Source organism: Micromesistius poutassou, assembly GCF_964030765.1.
Source record: "Micromesistius poutassou genome assembly, chromosome: 22".
Lineage (NCBI taxonomy): Eukaryota > Metazoa > Chordata > Actinopteri > Gadiformes > Gadidae > Micromesistius > Micromesistius poutassou.
In genome coordinates this window covers 3,228,092-3,248,466 of record NC_140292.1, presented here as the reverse complement: position 1 = coordinate 3,248,466, position 20,375 = coordinate 3,228,092, and the positions used below count along the sequence as shown (strand labels likewise).

General features: G+C 44.5%; 1 protein-coding gene across 1 annotated transcript in view; it reads left to right on the top strand.

Annotated features, from left to right (window-relative positions):
• Window positions 1-434: 434 nt before the first annotated feature.
• Window positions 435-20,375, top strand: part of gfra2b (GDNF family receptor alpha 2b) — a gene marked incomplete at its 3' end in the record, with an annotated part of 51,692 nt that continues 31,751 nt past the window's right edge. Inside the window, exons 1-2 of the mRNA XM_084486347.1 lie at window positions 435-693; window positions 19,369-19,446. Of these exons, the coding sequence (XP_084342473.1) occupies window positions 510-693; window positions 19,369-19,446 (262 nt within the window). The 5' untranslated portion in view covers window positions 435-509. The remainder of the gene's footprint in view (window positions 694-19,368; window positions 19,447-20,375) is intronic.

The window sequence follows — 20,375 nt, the reverse complement described above, 5'->3', positions numbered from 1 at the left end:
ATCCAAAAACGTTGATTCAAATTGCTTTAGAATCATACTCATGGATATCAATGACTTTTCCGAAAGCATCTTCAATCAATATTGAGATAGTATACAAACACAAAGTTAATTGGGCAGAGGGTGGGGTCAACAATAACCTATTACCTACGGACAGAAGTCACATGATCCTAACCATACCAACTCACCACCCCTTCACCCATGCACCCGCCACCGCACCCACCCACCCACACACACACACACACACACACACACACACACACACACACACACACACACACACACACACACACACACACACACACACACACACACACAGTATGAACACCTCAATCCCATGAACTCTAACACATCCCCTCCCCCCCCCTCCCTCGCCAGATGAGGGCGTCCACGGCACGGGAGCAGGAGCCCAGCTCGCCGTCTCGTCGTCGGGCTGGCGGGAGCCCCTGGACTGCGTGCGCGCCTCGGAGCTGTGCAACCAGAACGGCCAGTGCAGCTCGCGCTTCCGCATCATGCGCCAGTGCCTGTCCGGCGGCGACAAGGAGCGCAGCACCATGCTGGCCTCCAAGGAGTGCCAGGGCGCGCTGGAGGTGCTGCAGGACTCGCCGCTCTATGACTGCCGCTGCAAGCGGGGCATGAAGAAGGAGCTGCAGTGCCTGCAGAACTACTGGAGCATCCACATGGGGCTCAGCGAGGGTAAGGGACCGGGGAGTAAGGGAGAGTGAGTGATGGTGGTTGGCTTATGCCGCTGGCTAATGCAGGTGGTTGGCTAGCGCCGGCTAATGCAGGTGGTTGGCCAGCGCTGGCTAATGCAGGTGGTTGGCTTATGCCACTGGCTAATGCAGGTGGTTAGTTAACACCGGCTAATGCAGGTGGTTGGCCAGCGCTGGCTAATGCAGGTGGTTGGCTAGCACTAAAGCAGGTGGTTGGCTCACCTGCATCGCTGGCTAATGCAGGTGGTTGGTTAACACCGGCTAATGCAGGTGGTTGGCTAACGCCTGCTAAAGCAGGTGGTTGGCTAACGCCGGCTAATGCAGGTGGTTGGCTAGCGCCGGCTAATGCAGGTGGTTGGCTGGCGCCGGCTTATGCAGGTGGTTGGCTAACACCGGCTTATGCAGGTGGTTGGCTAACGCCTGCTAATGCAGGTGGTTGGCTAACACTGGCTAAAGCAGGTGGTTGGCTAACGCCGGCTAATGCAGGTGGTTGGCTAACGCTGGCTAAAGCAGGTGGTTGGCAAGCGCTGGCTAACCAAAGTGGTTCGCTAATGCTGCCAAATGCTTGCTAATGCCAGCTTATGCTGTTCATTTGTAAATGCCGCCAATATGCTACTGGTTACCGCTGGTGGCTGCGTTATAACGCTGGGGGCTGGATAAAGCTCGCTAACGCTAGAGGCTGGATAAAGCTCGCTAACGCTAGAGGCTTGATGAAGCTCGCTAACGCTAGAGGCTTGATAAAGCTCGCTAACGCTAGAGGCTTGATAAAGCTTGCTAACGCTAGAGGCTGGATAAAGCTTGCTAACGCTAGAGGCTTGATAAAGCTCGCTAACGCTAGAGGCTTGATAAAGCTTGCTAACGCTAGAGGCTTGATAAAGCTCTCTAACGCTAGAGGCTGGATAAAGCTTGCTAACGCTAGAGGCTTGATAAAGCTCTCTAACGCTAGAGGCTGGATAAAGCTCGCTAACGCTAGAGGCTTGATAAAGCTTGCTAACGCTAGAGGCTTGATAAAGCTCTCTAACGCTAGAGGCTGGAGAAAGCTCGCTCACACTAGAGGGTGGATAAAGCTTGCTAACGCTGGAGGCTGGAGAAAGCTCGCTAAATCTGGTGGCTCGCTGGGCGTTGGCAAACCCTGAGGTCCGCCTCAAACTCCAATGTCTGATTATCTTTGTAAGGAAGTGTCTGCTGAAGGCCGAATCAGCAAATCAAACAAAATGAAGAATTAGTTGACATTGGTGGAGAGCAAGAGCTGGTGTTGCACTTCATGAACCAGTGTCTCACTGAAACACACTCAAAGTTTTAAGAGGCCCCCCATCGGCCCCCCAACGCCGTCTCATGGCTTGTGTTGGTACAGGTCTAGTGCTTGCCCTGCAGTGTGTTCTCAGTCACACACACACACACACACACCGAGGCTGGCCTAGTTTGAGTCTCAGTAGGTAGAACTCATTAGGAGCCTCTCTCTTTGTTCTCTTCTATGGCAGCCATCATGTCTAAGCAGTGAATACTTACACACGTGTGCGCACACACACACACACACACACACACACACACTCACTCACACAATGCATAAACCTGCACACTGGTCTGAAGTTTCAGTAAGGCACAGTCCCTAGCTCGTGCTTTGAGTATGCACACATTCTTCGCACACAGCTTGAATTCTGTGTTGTGCGCGCAAAAACATGCACTGGTATAAACACATTATCTCACACACTCACCAACACATTTGGAAAAGCTATCCAATTGAAAAGATCCTTTCATTCTGAATTTTATTTTCGTGTTTCTCTCAAGATTAATACAATACTCAGTAGAGCAGAGTCCCAACGTGCATTCACAGACGCACGTCATTTCACGATATATGTAAAATATCGAGATATAGACAGATCCCCCCACAGGGGTTCAACAAATCCCACAGCACACCATGTTCATGCTAATATATGTGTTTTATTACTATATGCTTCAATTGTAATTTCAAGTCAATTGATCCGAACTCCACTGGGGGTGTAATCCACAAATCCCTGAGGGGAAGGAAGGTGTATTTCCCTGGGATCTTCCCTTCCTCTTCTGGATGAGAGAAGATTGCTGTAAGCACTGGCTGGGCAGAAAGATGAGCAATCTACAGTTGTTCAACCATGAATCAAATGTACATATTATGGATACAATCTGAAGTTGAGCCGGTTTTAGTTGTCCAATTTCAGAGTTGTTGTCTGGTTTTTACGTTTGCAAAGGGTATTATGTTATGACTGAACTTAAGAACTCGGATTGGCGAAACATCCTCGAGGAAAACATGAATCAGAGCCGGAGACAAAGGATTGACCTTCCAGAATGGTTCTGAATGGAACACCAATAAACCAAAACATAACTAAGGAAAACAAAAGGCTAAAAATGAATTACTAAAACAAAATAGGGGATGATAATAGTAAGTGAGCACAATTAACACGACAAAAAATTATCAACCTTGAATTCCTCAGTTTTAGAAATTATCTGGTATCCATCATCATCATCCTTCCAATCTGAATCAGGACTCAAGACTTAGCGGGACCGTGGTCACTTTCAGAGCTTTATTCTCTATCTAATTTGCCGTGACCACCAGAGTCAGCTCTTTAGCACCTGGATGACTTACACTGTCAATGTTGTGCAAGCGAGACCCGCTCCTCTAATTAGGAACTGTGTGAGGGCACGGGCAAGACAGCTGCTGCCACAGGATTATGCTAATGCCCTGGTTGACCATGTACATGCTAATGTTGGAGCCCAAAGTGCTGCAGGAATAGCCTTCAGGGGATAAGCAGGCGAACAAGCCTGTGTGATAGTGCGGATGTGTGGTCATCCTCACCCAGACCAGAGGACCCCCTGGCTGATATGGATACCCAAACCGCTGCACATGTCATCGGGAGTTGCAGATGGACATGGCTGAGGTGCTGTGGTTGTATGGTCCCATCTCACCAAGAAAGGTGGAAGCCGAGGCCGGTGTAGGTACCTGGCCTGAAGTGCGTCCAACCTTGTTATATGCAGGTGAACAGGCCTTGGGTAATGTTGATGTTTGACCCAATTCACAGGTGCACATGAGCATTGTCAGTTGCCGAACACCCAAATATTCAAATCAAGACTCCAGAATTGCAGTTATTCAACTATCGTACATTGAAATAAAAAAAAATTGACTATCACACTGGAGCAAGAAAGTTCCCATCCTGCACAGTGTGCAAACTATATATGATATGTATATATATACATATATATATATATATACATATATACTACACTCATAGGGGAACCATTACACACACCATTTTCTAATACAACAGTACTGCTTGTCACATGTGTTGTGAAGAATTGTCTCTCGGTGGAATAAGTGGCCAAATCCTGTCCCAATGACATCAATGGTCTTTCTTTTTCAAAAAAACATAATTTTTTTTTGGAACAACATTCGTTTGAAGCAGTCCCTTACATTAGAAAAATACCCAGGCGTGACGGTTCCCCTTTAATATGCACTAAAGGTAATTTCAAGTGAAGTCAATTTCAAGTCAATAGACCTAAAAAGCAGGCTGCTGTCTGCTTTTTACGCCGGCTGTAATCCGCCGGTCAGACAACAAAAGGAGGTGATTCCTCGGGAGGCCAAACGGAGAGAAAGTTTCATTCCCAGGAGTGCATACGTATAATCTGTCTTTGCCAGGCACCGACTGTGAATGATTAAGCCACTCGCCAGCGCTTATTATGTAGGTAGCGTACATACACATGGGGGTATTGGGGATATATGGGGATATTCCCCATCTTCAGGGACCGCCTCTGGTGGTCATTGAGATGTTTAGAGTCAAGTAGGTCAGGCAGAATTAAGGAGCCACCCAATGAGGTCAAAGGATTCTGAAGTGGTTTTTCCTAAGAATCCTTGGGAAACGTATCGTAATTATTATACAGTGAGGTTAGATAGTTGCCAGTGCTAGTTACCCAGAATCCCGTTTTCCTTTGAGTGTCTGTGCTCCTTCGACCCGTTATCGTGAATAGGAAGGTATTTTAAACGACCCAATTATGTTTCAATTGAATAAATAACCAATTAGCCTCCGTAATTGTTTTATCGCCTTCGTAAACACCAAACCCCGCTTCTTGGCAGGCAGGGAGGCAACAGGAATGAGGTCGTTGTAGTAGTACTCTCTAGAGACAAGATAAGTGTGGCTCTGCAGAAATTACATACAAAAATAGAGCTGATTTAATACAAAGCAGTTTAGTACAACAGTAGCCTACTTCGGGAATTAATGTGGACATTTTTCAGTTTATTCGCAAAACTGCTCCCACTTTAATTCCCATTTTTCAACACTAAATGTAAAAGTTTAACGTCTCTGCTCTTCTGAGGAATTGAGCTATTGAGCTATTCGTATGTGAATACCTGCATTCTCACACATACACACCCTTCTCCACAGCTTTGTTGAGGTTAAAAACTGTATATTATCAGGTTTATGCTGATGATATATAGAGATTCATGTTTATGTGTATATACACACAGTATATTTATTCATGTTTATGTTATATATATATATAAACAGAAATGAATAGAAATAACAATATGTTCCAATGCAATGCTGTGCAAAAAAAAAATTGCTTTATACTTTTCATGAAATCTAAGTTGATGATGTACATTGAGAATGGAATAGACTACATGACTAAGTCTATATATACACATGTGTACTCTATTCCATTCTCAATGTACATCAACTTAGATTTCATGAAAAGTATAAAGCAATTTATATTTTGCACAGCACTGCATCGGAAGATAATGTTCATTTCTAAAAGTTTGAGATGCCAAACTTGCCTCCCCTGCAGGCCCAATCAGCCTCTTAATGAACACAAAAACAATAGTGTGGAGAAATGCTGAAGATAACACCAGGACATTCGGCTTGTTATAAGACATTATACCAACACATCTTTTATCCTTAATGGTCTACCATGCACCATAACCTTGATATTTATGCCAGATTTGGAATTGGAGCCGCTTAGTAATATTTGTCCCCATACCCCCCTGCAGTCCATTGTTTCTGTCTGAACCAAAGAGTTTCTATATCTTCTGAGCGGCTAACAGCACAGCCATACTATCTTAAAGAGTCGCCTATGGCCAAAAGAGGAAAGAAAAAAAAACTTTTCCCCTATAAAGCCTGAGGCATAGCAACACTAGGCCAGACAAACACTTTATTTCCGGAGACAAGAAAGCCACAGAGAAAAGGTAAATTTTGCAAAGCAGTAATAACAAGATCATCAAGTTGACGAATGTGTTTATTGTGTAGCCTCTTAATACTAGTGTTAAAATGGAGTGTTCAAATAATGTCAGACTGCATTAGTGGGGGGATTAATGACGGTGTGATTTTCAACTTCCTCTTTTACGAGACAATGAACAGAGAACTTCATACGTGAGTGGTGATATAAGATAAGATAAACCTTTATTAATGCGCAGAGAGAAATTCGGCTGTCATATTAAGATAAGAAGAATACAAATATAACTAGGACTGAAATCAGTCTCGATAGGTGTTCACAGCCCACACGCATCACAGACTCCAGGAAACCTCTTCCTGGCGATTCACAGGCGCACGCCATCCGGGGGCGATGAGATAAGTCACCCGGTGATATGGTGGGAACCCGAGTCAGGGTTTGGAAGGAAATTCCATTTATGTGCGGTTTTGAGCTTTGGCGCTTGGCTTAGCATTTTTGGAAATTGACACAGACATAAATTTTTGAGCAACACCAATTAAGGAGGGCAATTATGGAGCCACTTATTAAGTTTCAAGGCCCCGGTACCTTTTCATGTGGAAGTTGAACGTATTTTAGCGAATCAAAATTCCTTTTGAAAATTGTAACCATTAGTGCTGAGCTTGAATATTTAAATATTCTGATATTAGGTTGGTATTCAAATCTCAATTCAATAGTTGAATGCAATGTTTTTTTTAATAAATAAAATATTAATGTTGTTTTAATGTCTATGCCTATTTGGGAACTTAAAATTTTGTCTGAATATCCCAGTGATAAAATATATATGTAAGGGCACTAGACATCCTAGAACGCTTCACGTCAACATTTCAGTTGAGGAAACGGCAGCCATCATCAGAATGGCCAAATATGGGATAACCATTCATTTGTGAGTTTTGTAGTTTGATATTCAAACATTATTTTTATATTCTGGTAGCCCATTGACAGCTGCCGTCCAGTGTGAGGATACGCAAGCCATTAACCCCCCCCCGGCCATCGGGGTGTTAATGGTTTTAGAAGGGTTTTAATAAGGTATTGAGAAGCTATATCTATGTTCAAACGACTCCAAAAGCTCTACCTAGCAATCATAACGTATTGGTTATTTGGTAAACATGATTACAACAGCTAGCGATGGTTTTCCTTTCATGGCGATCCTACCCCCACAAAAGCGCCTGTGTGATTTATCACCGGGTAAACAGCACTAGTCCAGCTGTGAAAACTAATCAAAACCTTGCACAATGTTCAAACCACCTATTTGCTTCGTGATAATTGGAAGGAGGTCTACTCTCCTACTTGGGAAACCTTCAGGCTGCATTGAAGCTCTGCCGAGTCTGACCCGGACCACTGAGTGGATCCGAAAGACACTAAAGTGATATTGTTTTTTTTGCTACGTTCCGTTATTAAAACAATACATTTGTTTCACCAATTGAACCACTTTAGAAATGAAACAGAAAAAAACGATCAGTTGTTAAAAACTTGATTCTGCAGCAGTGACCTCTGCCTGCTACTTTACAGGCAGTGAGAAACAGTCCTACGCACTGTGAATGGCCTTTTTCTCTCTTTTTTCTCCACCGAATATTTGAATATTTGTTTGGAAACCTAACAAATATTTAAAGCTTGAAATTATGTATTCGGGCCAGCCCTGGTAATCCGACGTCCATAGAGCATGTGCACCAAATTCAGTGTTGTGTGGACTGGTGCTTATTTAGAAGACCATTTTTTAGGTTTTCTCCAAACTTTCACTGTAAAGAAGACTATATCCAGTAGCACAAAGTGGCCCAGTGGCCAGTATAATGAAAACATATCATACACATACAATACTTTCTATTTACATATTCCGAAAGGTTGAATGTATATCGAATATGTCTTCTTTATTCGTAGATATGATGTGTGCATCAAAGTAGTGATATGTATGTTGTATGTATATATATATATATGATAGTTGTATGATGTATATTAAAGTAATAATATTGAGTTCCGTCAATATATTATATTTATATATCGTAGTTGTTGTTCATCGAAGTAGCTGCATGCAAATATAAAGATGGGGAAGTTGATAAAGCGCACAAAGCCCTTCCTATCTTAATCTGGTTTATTTATGAAATACGGTATTAACTACTTGAACGTTTTCTTAGCATGCATGAGAAGTGTGTGCGGCATTAGATAATCTGCCAAACTCAGAGTTTGGCTGGTGAACATGAGTCCCGGGCATGGCTGTGTTTGAAAGGAGCTCGGCTCTAACTGAATGTAAAGCCAGTTGGCCTCGGGGAAGAATTCGGTGAAGAAGCTTTGCGATAATCTATACAGAGATTCACCTGAGCTGTCCCTTGGGGGAGGCGGAGGGGGGTGGGTGGGGGGGGTGAACAGCTGGGCTGATGTAGGGGGTCAAGGCTGCAGGCTGGGGCATTAGTCATGGCTAACTTGCTCCGTCGACGGCTGATGTCTTAACCTCGACTCTGTCCTGCTGGGGGAGAGGACTTGCCGTCAGCCAGAGGTCTCAATTACCTCCCACCTTCGCTCCCCCCCCACCCCCCTCCCTTCCGCCCACCCACTTCATAACCACAGCCGTTTCCCATGATGCTTGGCGCCGGACCGGGGAAAGTGGTGTGTTACACAGCGGCATGAAAGCAAAAGGGTTCTGGACATGACCCGTTTGGAGGATCTTCTTTTTGGCATGTAATGTTATTCCTTTGGAAAATTTTGAATAACACAACGGCTTTTGTCTTTTAGATATTCTTCTTTTTGCATTCATTCTTTTGAAGTGTAAAGTGTGTTGCCGTGCTTGGTACTGATTGAAGGATTGAACTTTCGACTCTGTGATTCCGTTAGAAAAATAAATCCATTAAACTTTAAAAGCTACACATATTATCCGTTAAGGCCTTCACGGGGGCGTTGCAGTATTTATGGCCGACCCTGGTCTTTGGACATGGCTCGGTTTGAGGTGATTCGGTATGCCCTCCGCAGCACGATAAACACACTCCCTCTCAAGAAGTCCTCATCGTTGGTTACCTAACCTCTGAACATTTTCTTCAAAGTTGGTTTTCAAACACTTTGGAGGAAAACTTTGTAATCTATTGCTAATGGTAATTGCCGGCTAGGTCAGACAGGACATGAAATAACGAGGAGGCCCTCCGCGGTGTAGGAGTGCTTTTGAGACAAGATATTGTATGTTATTAATCCCAGGTGGGAAATGATCACAGCCCAAAGTACAGGGCAGTCATAGGAATAAAAAAAATGGGATATGTACTTCTTTTAAATGCATATAAAACCTGCATAAAAAAAAAAAGTGCACAAAATACACAATATGAGAAGATATGTATATATATAAACAGGAGAATAAGTCAACAATATAGTAATTTGAGGTTAATATATTTAAGTGCCTGAGTGTCTTCCCCACTTATTTGGTCAATAATGCATCGTTTTAAATGGTCAAACGGCTCCAGCGGGCTTTGTCTCGCATTGCCATGGGGTTTGTCCACCCTGTTAAATTACAGGCCGACGCTGCTTACGGCTTACCGCCGAGCTGACTGATTGCTTCCTCCTGCAGTCCACCGTCATTACAAAACACTGTGGGCCGACAGGGGAGACCAAATTAAATAACACCACCACCCTATTTCAAAACCTCATCTCTGAGCCTGCGTGTCGCTCAGCGTTCTGAACTGCAGATGACAAACAAAACCCTGGCTGTACAGCTCACCCTGCTCCCTGCTCCCTGTGTGATTCATCGCTGGGCCTTTTTATGAGAGTACGTTCTTCACCAAAGAACATTGTTCTGTCATTTCCATAATCATTTGGACCGAAGTACTGCCATAACGAGACAATAGGAGAAATGTCTTGTCATGACGCACGGGCCAGTAAAGGGCCTTTACAGATGCCTAATTGCCAAGGTGCTTAGGATTTTTCGCCTGGCAAATGAGACACTTAACATTGACTGAGTATTTAGCATTGCCTTAAATAAATGGCTAATTTACCAGTCTAACTAATGACTTGTGTGTTTGTGTGCAGGCTAATGAGTGAGCTCTTTAGCATGCAGACTAATGGAAGCTGATTAGTATTGCTCTGTAGAGAGGCAACTCTGTTTACTGTTTGCTTATTCAGTCATTCCCTGTTGGCATGCATATCCCTGTTGGCACACACACATAAACACACACTTTCGATAAAAAAAGTATAATATATATCACAATACTGTATGATATACAAAGCAAATGTACTATTTAGGCTAATTAATGGAGTCCAAACACACACTTATCTCTTATTTTTTTCAAACCGTTTCAAACCATCATGTGAACATCGTGTCCTTGACTTAATTGAAGTGGATCTTTCTACTTTGTCCCCCAGACTTGTCTCCTATAAGCTAAGGATTGAAGGAAAAGTACACACGGTGATAGCACAGGTTGGCACTCGTAATTCCCGCACAACACGACGCCAACACGACGCTCCGCAGCGACAAAAGGAGGCACCGGGAACACATCTGTATTGGTTAGTTTGTTTTATCACCAAACTTCACCGCTCGTTGAGGACTTGATGGCGCTCTGGTCGGATGTGCAACGCGTGTCTCGTAGCTGCCGCAGCGGAGCCCGGGGGAATCCACTGAGCCAAAGCACCAACTCTCTTTGTGGCTGTGATATGTAAATCACAGCCTGTCCCATCTGTCTGGCTGTGTGTGTGTGTCTATGTCTGCCAGGGTATCCAGTCGTCAGGGTGGAGGTATTGGCATATGCAAACACTAACAGGACCCCCCCCCCCCACCCCCCCCAACCCACCAAATGCTACTCTAATTGGGGCTCGGTTTGGCCAATTCTGCCCCGGATGAGCGACCTTAAAGTTCATATTCACAACGTTAAGGGTATTTAATGGGGTGTGTGGTCGTGTCATATGCTGTGATTATTTCGCAGAGAAGAGGGATAGGAGCATTTGGAGGAAAGGCTGCCTTAAAGCGAGGTTTCGGTCCGTCGGTCCAGGCTATTCTCAGACTGCATGTGGACGTCATAACACGGAGGAACAATGTGCTCCACTGACCGGAAACGGCTTTTGGGTCAGTGTTTCACACCGTCTGCCTTTGACCACGCTTCGACCGGGGATGAAATGCGCAGACCTGTGGGTAAGAATTGACTGGGGAGGCGAACAAATAGCTCAAGGCAACAATGCTCTCTCACTCTCCTCTGTCTCTCCATCCCTCCCTCTGTGTCCTCGCTCTTTCTCTCCCTCTTTCCTTCCCTCCGTCCTGCATTTCTCTCTGCCCTTGCCTTAATCTCTCCCTTTCTCTCCCTCCGTCTATTCCTATCTGCCTTCCTCGACTCATCTTTTCCCCCTCCATCTGTTCATCTCTGTCTATCTATATATATATCTTAAGCGGAAAAGAGGTATCCCTTCTCTTTCCATTGCTTCCTCCCCCCCTCCCTCCCCCCTCTCCCCCACTCTCTAAATGGGTCAGTCAGCCTTCGGTGAAGAGCAGCAGGGAGCTATAAAATGGACAGCTCTGAGAGTTGCCCGTCCCGTCGGTGCCAGTATGAGAGGTGTGCGCGCCCCGCAGGTGATGTGCAGGTAGACAGGTGGCGATCAAACACGTGGGCCATAAATAGGTCACGACAACACCTCAATTAATGAACGTGTAATCTATGTTGGATCGCCGTATTCATGAACGGCTAATAATTCAACATGTGTTCCGTGAGTAGTCGATGATGGAGCACGTACACTTTTATAAACAGATGCACTTTTTCATGGTGGACGACGGGTGGTGAATGATGAAGTATGTCGCTGATGAACAAGGTGATTGAATAAGACCTCACAGTTTTCACAGGGATGTATTGGGCTCACATTGCATCGTGGATCATGATGGAAGCACTGGTATTCACGAGGAAGCTATCAAGCATGAAATGAAACATTTTGTTTTGTACGCTGTGTTCCAATATCCATACTATCCGTACTCACTTTACTTAGTTTGAGTATGTAGGGCGTTCCGATTCAGATCAGGGCGAAATAAGTGTACTGAAAGTACCCGGATGGTGTACTCAAAACGGTCAACTCGCGAAGTGTGGATCGATGCACACTTCTCATACTCAACCGCAGCCATCTTAGCTATGTAGCGGAAGAGGGCGGGGCCGGGCTGAGCCAACGTCGGCGCATTTTCCACATAGCCTGCATTAATCAAGTCATTTTGTAGCTTTTATAGCTTTTAGAGATTTTTATAGCTACTATGCGTAAAGAGTTCACCGTTCAAAGCGGGATGTTTATTGCGGGGGAGGAGCCGCGGCGGCAGTCGCAATCGTAATATCCGGTTAGTGCACCACGGAGTATTTGATTTGGAACGACACTTGAAAATCAGCGCACTCAGTGAGTGCGGTTAGTGTACTACGTTTAAGTGTACTCATGGAAGTATGGATATTGGAACACAGCAATAGACCAATAGTACCATATGCAAGCCACACACACACACACACACACACACACACACACACACACACACACACACACACACACACACACACACACACACACACACACACACACACACACACAAAACCCGATTTCGCTGCATTTGGGGCGGGACTATAAACCTATGATTGACAGGTAGATTTCACACTGAAGGCATGTCAAAATGGACGCTCGCAGCTCAGCGTTCCCTGAAATAGGTGGCTTGGAAAGACGTGTGAGGTGTCTGTGTGCATGTGGCAAGGTGGGAATTTTTGGGGTTAGGGTCATGTGCTTGTATTTCTTGTCAAGCACAGCTTGTAGGCAGTGGCATATGGCTGACTCATTAAGTGTCTAAACACTTTCTTTACCATCCATATGTACCATCTCTTCTATCCATTTCTAATCCCCATCGCTTCGCTTTCCGCCACACTAGCGGTAGAGTGGTTTTCTTTAGGGACTAAGTGCAGCACTTAGTTACTCGTAGTCGGTAGTGACCCATAGTTACTCCAATTCGATTGCACGGGAAAGATATAATTATACCGGAGAGTCTGACGCGAGGGGCGTCAGACTGAATGGACCTGAATGGGCGTTGCTCCATTCAGATAATAAGACTAAAGTTCTCTTTATGGCCGGGGCTAAGGTGCAATTCGTATGCTGTGTGCTCCGGGCCTCGACCGGGCAGAGGCCCAGCCAAGTGCCGTCTGCTCTGGGCCACAACTGGAGGAGATAGCAGGCACAGAACATAGGCATGAGATCAGAGGAAGATGCATGAAATCACGATAAGGTGGATGATAAAAGAAAGAAGAGGAGCTGAACGTGATGCTATAGCCAATACTACAGCTAATTAATAACAGCTGTAATTATATGTGATACAATCATTGCCCTCTGTACAGAGAATAATGAAGCATATCTCACATACACACACACACACACACACTAATTAAGTTTTAGTTTGTGCCTAACAGTACTCAACAATACATAATAAAGTATGTCTTTGCTCATTAAGGAAAACAAATCACCCTTTCTTTCCTCCCTCCCCTTCCTTCCTGCTCTCCGTCTATCCTTCCCACCCATCCCTCATTTTCCCCCCAAAAAACACGTGTTGCCATCTGTGTGGCTGCGTGCGGCTTTGAATGTGGCGATCTAAAAAAAAAAAAAAACAAGGGAAGCTGCTCTGTTAGACAGCTGCTTGGACCTGGATAATGAGAGATGAAGCAGGATGGCTGCGGTGACTATACCCAATTAACATCAACGACAACAACAACACCACCGCCGCCGCACACGGGGAGCAACAAAGACCCGCCGATCTGAGGAGAGAGGGGGAGTGAGCGATAGAAAAAAATAGGCGGCGACAGAAAAAAGAGAGCGAGAGAGAGGGGGAGAGAGATGGGATGAGAGGGAGACATGGAGGGGAGCGAAAGAGAGGGAAAATATAGTGTCATTAAGTATAGAGGGGGTGGAGATGTGTTGGTACGGAGGGTGGAGGTGAGGGTGGAGGTGTGTGTTGGTACAGGGTGGAGGTGAGGGTGGAGGTGTGTGTTGGTACGGAGGGTGGAGGTGTGTGTTGGTATGGAGGGTGGAGGTGTGTGGTGGTACGGAGGGTGGAGGTGTGGTGGTACGGGGGTGGAGGTGTGGTGGTACGGAGGGTGGAGGAAAAGGTGTGTGGTGGAGGTGTGTGGTGGTACGGGGGTGGAGGTAAAGGTGTGTGGTGGAGGTGTGTGTCGGTACACGGGTGGAGGTGGGGGTGGAGGTGTCTGGTGGTACGGAGGGTGGAGGTGGGGGTGTGTGTTGGGTACAGGGTGGAGGTGGGTGTTGGTACAGGGTGGAGGTGGAGGTGTGTGTTGGTACAGGGTGGAGGTGTGTGGTGGTACAGGGTGGAGGTGGAGGTGTGTGTTGGTACAGGGTGGAGGTGTGTGGTGGTACAGGGTGGAGGTGGAGGTGTGTGTTGGTACAGGGTGGAGGTGGGTGTTGGTACAGGGTGGAGGTGGGTGTTGGTACAGGGTGGAGGTGGAGGTCCACTCTGTCAGTAATAATTAAAGAGAGGGAATAATGAGAGTGGTGAAAACAGCTTCAGGAGCCCCGGGGAGGAGTGCAAGAAAAGCACTTTCGTTTCCCTTCTTCCTCTCCATTTCAGCTTACCACACGTTATTCTAACACAAAGGCACACACACAGACATGCGCGCGCACACACACACACACACACACTCACACATGCGCACGCAGAGGCGCCAACACACACGCAGACACACACATGTTAGGCTGATGTGGTTATTCCATGAAATGCGGTCCTTTGTCTTAGCCTTCGATAATTCCTTTCAAATTACTTTGCACTAAATTAAACTCATTAAAAACAATTAACATTTGGCCATTCAAATTTAAATGATACATTTAATACATCATATATTTCCTGTAATTTGGTATATATATATTTTTTTGTTTGTTAAATAATTTAATTAATGTCCAATGTCTGTGTAATTAAATATTCTCCCTGAGAATGAGCAGCAGTATAAACAGCGATATAAAACTTAGTTGGGTGAGTGTGGCAGCTTCGACCACGGTGGGTTCAACTCCTACGAGGGCGCGTCTCAGGTTCGCCGCGCTATCGCTGACGTCTGCTCACTGACCTTGACTCTCCTGTCTCCGCCCAGAGAGCAGGAATAGCATCCATCAGGGAACCCTACAGGTAAACGGGGAAAAAAACCGTGTTCGATATAAACCAGATTAGAAACCATCAGTGTATTACATCTCCAGCCTGAAGCCCAGCAGATGGAGGGGAAGAGAAACATTTTATTTATATTTTTACAATACATCATTATTTGACGTCCGTTGGCCAAGCCTCAAAATAAACGGAACCAAATGCAATTTTACAAAACGCTATGTAAATTTCTTTGTGTGTCGAGAAAAGTGCTATAAAACTGCAATGAATTATGATTATCAATACCTCTATAGTCGTCCAAAACGGTTGTGGCGCTTTGCCCCTTGCTCGCCCTCTGGAGCCAGGAAAGTTCTCTGTTAAAACAGTTTGTTAGTGATTACTGGTTTGCTGCAGCTGCTTCACCTCCAGGTCTGCACCAGCTGCCGCTCATGATACTGATTGCTCAGAGTTCTATGCCCAAATATGGCCTTGTTCCTGAAGAGGCGCTGTCCGTGGTGCTGATCTCTTGCCTCTATGGAAGCTCTGTAACTTTCTGACTCCTGCTCACAGGGAAAATGTTAGCAGTTGCTCCAGTTGGAACAGAGCTATGGATTGACTTAGTGATAACGTTGAAGAAGCTACCCTCAACACAATTACATTTCTCCAAAAAAAATATGAATTTGATTTCAAAATATCTATTAACATTTTCAGCAACTCAAAGCATTCCCTTCCCATACCATAAATCATTTCCTAAAACCATGGCCAGTTATATTAGCTGGCGCCTCTTTGTTTTTTTTTGCAATATCAGCATTTTCCCCCGAGCTTTAAGGTCAGCAACATCTGTTCTGTCAGATCCATAACTCCTTCGCCCCTACCTTCTCCAAGTCTGCTTAGGAAATGCGTTATGTACTCATTATTAGTCTTTTTATGTTATTAAGCACACCCATTTTATCTAAAGCAACTACATCATTTTTGGATAAATATCAGATCAGATAAGGGAGTAGTGGGTTTTGCTCAATTATGCCTACAGGGAGACAGTGGGCATTGGGGTTGGAACCCACAACCTTTTGGCTTGGAGTCTCAAACTATGCTGCTGCCATAAGCACACCACCTTTCGGCTGCTGGGACCACTATGGTGATGTGTGTCGTTTTAAAAATACTCCAGAAATTCAACTAACAACCTTGTGCTGCTCCAGCTTAAAGTTGTGCGGATCGATAAATACAGTATATGTGTTGACGCTTACAAAAAAAATGTATCGAATCGCTACAGCACCCGTCTATTCACGAAGCAAACTTTCAAGTCATTTCAAGTTTCCTTGGCCAAAACATCCCTTTCATGATTTTTCACGATACGCATGCGGGGCCAGGCATGAGTTTTGTTCTCTTGCTTTGCAATGATACACCTCGCCCATTCCAGCTCCCCCCTCTCGTTGATGTGCCCACCGGCTGGGAGGCACAGCTCTGAGCGCTAGTCTATTGAAACAATTACCATAATTCATCCCCAGTCACAGCCCCACAACACCACAGCCTCCGCCAAGTTGGCTGTGTTCCGCCGTCCTCCAAAGGCTGCTGTCCATCCTCTTCTCAGTCCAGCTCCGCCGAGCTTACGTTTTGCCAGCCAGCAATGGGGCCGTCTCCCAATTCCTCCTGGAGGTGTACTGGTGCAAGCAAAAAGGTCCTTGAATTCGACACAGCCCATTTCCATTAGATATTCGAGTCCAATTCCGACATTTTGGGTCCGTCCCCAGAAACTGGAACAGCCTAGATTGTGTGATAGTTGTGATGCTATACGTGAGTTGCTGGATTTTGGTTCGTTGTCTTGCAATTTTGATCGTTTCCCAGCATAAATCACTCATTATTATTTACAACCTGCTTCAATATTCCAATAATCTGGAGCAAAACACAGGATGGGATTTATGTTTCCCCCTGCTCTTGCATGCATGGTTAGGATCTCATTATAGCCCAGAGTGAAGGGAGACTTTAATCATAAAGTATGTGTGGAAGCAGGTAAATTACATTCATAGACTGGGGCTCTGCTCCAACTTTATACATAAACATTGGCCTTGTTTCTCTCTTCATTAAACCTCCAAAGACACATTACCCCCACACTTAAGATGGCTCTCTCTCTCTCTCTCTCTCTCTCTCTCTCTGTCTCTGTCTGTCTCTCTCTATTCCTCTCTCTATCTCTTTCTTTCTCTGCCTCTGCCTTCTCCATCTCATTGTCTCCCCTCTTGCTCTCCCTTTCCCTCTCCTTCTCTCTTTCTCCCTGCGCCTCTCTATCTCACTCTTTATCTCTCGCTTTCTCTCTCTCGCTCTCACACACTCTCTCTCTCTACCTCTATCCTCCTCTCTCCGTCGGCCGATCACTCACTCACTCACTCACTCACATCAGTGTCACGGTGATTAATGAGAAGCGATCGATGACATAAAGTATTAATGGCTTCTGCTGAACACCTTCCCTTCATCATCTGTTAAGCACTGTGTCTCACGCACCCCACTTACTCTGCATCGATAGCCTGACCGCCTCTGAGCCAGTTCACCGGTCGAACGCCGACGCCAACACAGCTGTTTCCCGAGAAGTGTTACATATGTAAGCAATTAATAACCAATTCTCTGAGTTAACAGCCCTTAATTGTGTTCATCTTTTTTTTGGTTCAACACGTTCCACGTCGGTGAACCCATCGCACCACTCTATTAGCCGCAAGTAGGTCAGTTTGAAAGACAAAAGAGATTAGGGGCGGGATCATTCAGGGTTTGATTGGCACCAGTGGGATTGGCTGTTTGTTGCACTGCAACACAGAGCAAATCGTTAACGGTGTTGTTAACGATTGGTTGAAATGTTATACTGTGCTATCCTGATCTGACTTAGCACGTTAAGGTGATACTATTTGAATACACAAGCATTAACTTTTTAGTCCTTTTATAGCTTTTATAGCCGGGCCTGGATCGGGACCCAGAACCTTTCAGCTGGGCGTCCAACTTCCTATTACCACTGGATTGCCCTGCTCCTAATTCATATTCAGCTCTCTCATGATGTATTTATAGTATATTTAGAGTCCAGCGCCATTACTTTAACTGTTATATGGACCTCCAAACATTTAACGCTTTGGAAGAGCAATGAAAACGGCCACGATGAAGTAGTAACAGCAAGTAGTCATTTACATAGAAATAATGGTCAAGTTACAGCACCTGCCATATTACGGTGTATGTCAACCTTTATGAGGCATCATTCAGCCTGGCGGCTTATTGGATCCTATTGCACCGGTGGCCTCCAACATATTTAAAATGATTGAATAAAAGATAAGCAGGCACACCTGTATTTTGAATGTTTATCTTTTACTACAAGGATATAAATACGTGTATATTCACATTCACAGTGCAGCATGGCGCTCTATCACAGCTGATACAGACGGAACAGCTGTTTGAACACTTTCAATTTTAAGAGGCTTTAGGTGGGGAATTTGAATAAAATAAATTGTTATGATACCTGTACCGTGTCATTACTTACTTTGCCAATGGTTTCGACTCGCTCGTTTTCGAAATAAAATAACTTATTTGTTTTGGAAGTCCAACTTAGAATTTCTGTGGAAACGCACATAGCAGTTTGCATATTGAGGACTTTATTTTTGAATTGCCTCTTGTTCGAAATTGCTGCTTTAGTCACTCTGCATTGCAGTATTTCTCATCTGTCTGCCATGCTATATTCCCGCAGGGACTGCCTGCATAGTGGTGGACATTTGCAACGTTTAGGTTCCTCTTGAAGCCATTCTTCTTTCAGTTGACGATGCCTCGTTTTTCTGGGGTAAATTACGCCGATAAATATAGCGTTTTAATTGCCATGGCAACAAACACCTTATGGGGGCTTTTTGGGATTGATGTTGTAAATGTTGATTTGCCATTGGCTCTGTACTGCCAACCGTGTGGGTTCTGTATGTAGGGGACAAATGTTTGCAAATGTTTTGAAGGAATCGGAACAGATGTGTTGATGCTCAGAAGTTCATTTATGAGAATGTCTGGCCTCGAAAAAGTTTTTATTTTTTACAAAATGAAAACTAAAGATAATTCAGATCGAGTTGAGTTGTAATGTGTTGGTCAAATAGTAATTAGCTATATCTAAAAACAGTACTGGCTGATTTAACTTACAACATTGCTTCCAAATGAAACCAGATGGTCCTGTGTGCACCAGGCGTCAACAATGCAGTGTGTGTGTGTGTGTGGGGGGGGGTTTGTGTGTGTGTGTGTGTGTGTGTGTTTGTGTGTGTGTCAGTGTGTCTGTGTGTCTTTGTGTATGAGTATACAGGCGTCTGTGCAGGCTTATGTATTTGTATGTGTTTCAGGGTTTGTCTTATCATACTCTAACACTAATTGTCCATCTTTTTTTCAAAGGGGAGGAGTTCTACGAGATGTCTCCCTACGAGCCAATCCACTTCTCTGAGGAATTTAGACACGCCTCCATCATCTCAGGTAAATGTTATGTTCCCCTACTGCCCATTAATGTGCAGTGATGCTTCACACACCTATATATGTGCAAGTGCCTGTGATTGTATAATCTTGTATGCATAATACATATTGTTCATAATGACACATAATTGTCAGTGTTACAACAGAACAGACACATGCATATATTATTAATAGATTTTTCATCCTTCCTGTTGTATGGATTTGTTGATCTGCATTATATATTTGTTCTTGTTGCTTAAATGCTTTAATATTTTATGCACTAACATAACAAGGTTAGAGCAGACACTAACATATCAAGGTTAGAACAGACACTAACCTATCAAGGTTAGAACAGACACTAACATAACAAGGTTAGAACAGACACTAACATATCAAGGTTAGAGCAGACACTAACATATCGAGGTTTGAACAGACACTAACATATCAAGGTTAGAGAAGACACTAACATATCAAGGTTAGAGCAGACACTAACATATCAAGGTTAGAGCAGACACTAACATCAAGGTTTGAACAGACACTAACATGTCAAGTTTAGAACAGACACTTACATATCAAGTCACACCATACACAAACATATCACGGTTACAACAGACATTAACATATCCAGGACAAATAGGTATTTAGGTAAGAGATATACGCATCAAGGTTACCAAAGTTTCTCCTGATGATAATCGACTCTCAGGGATCTGAGATGTTTCTCAATATCCTGAATACATATCTCCACTTCCTGCCCCTGAAAATTAACAGGGGACACTCTTCCCCTCTCTGGGGATGCAGGGGACACACAAAACGCAAGTTTTTTTTTGTGTGTGTGTGTGTGTGTGTGTGTGTGTGTGTGTGTGTGTGTGTGTGTAATCATGTTTTGCGCATGTGGGTGTGTGTTTGTATGTGTGCATGTTTTGCACATCTGTGTGTGTGTGTGTGTGTGTGTG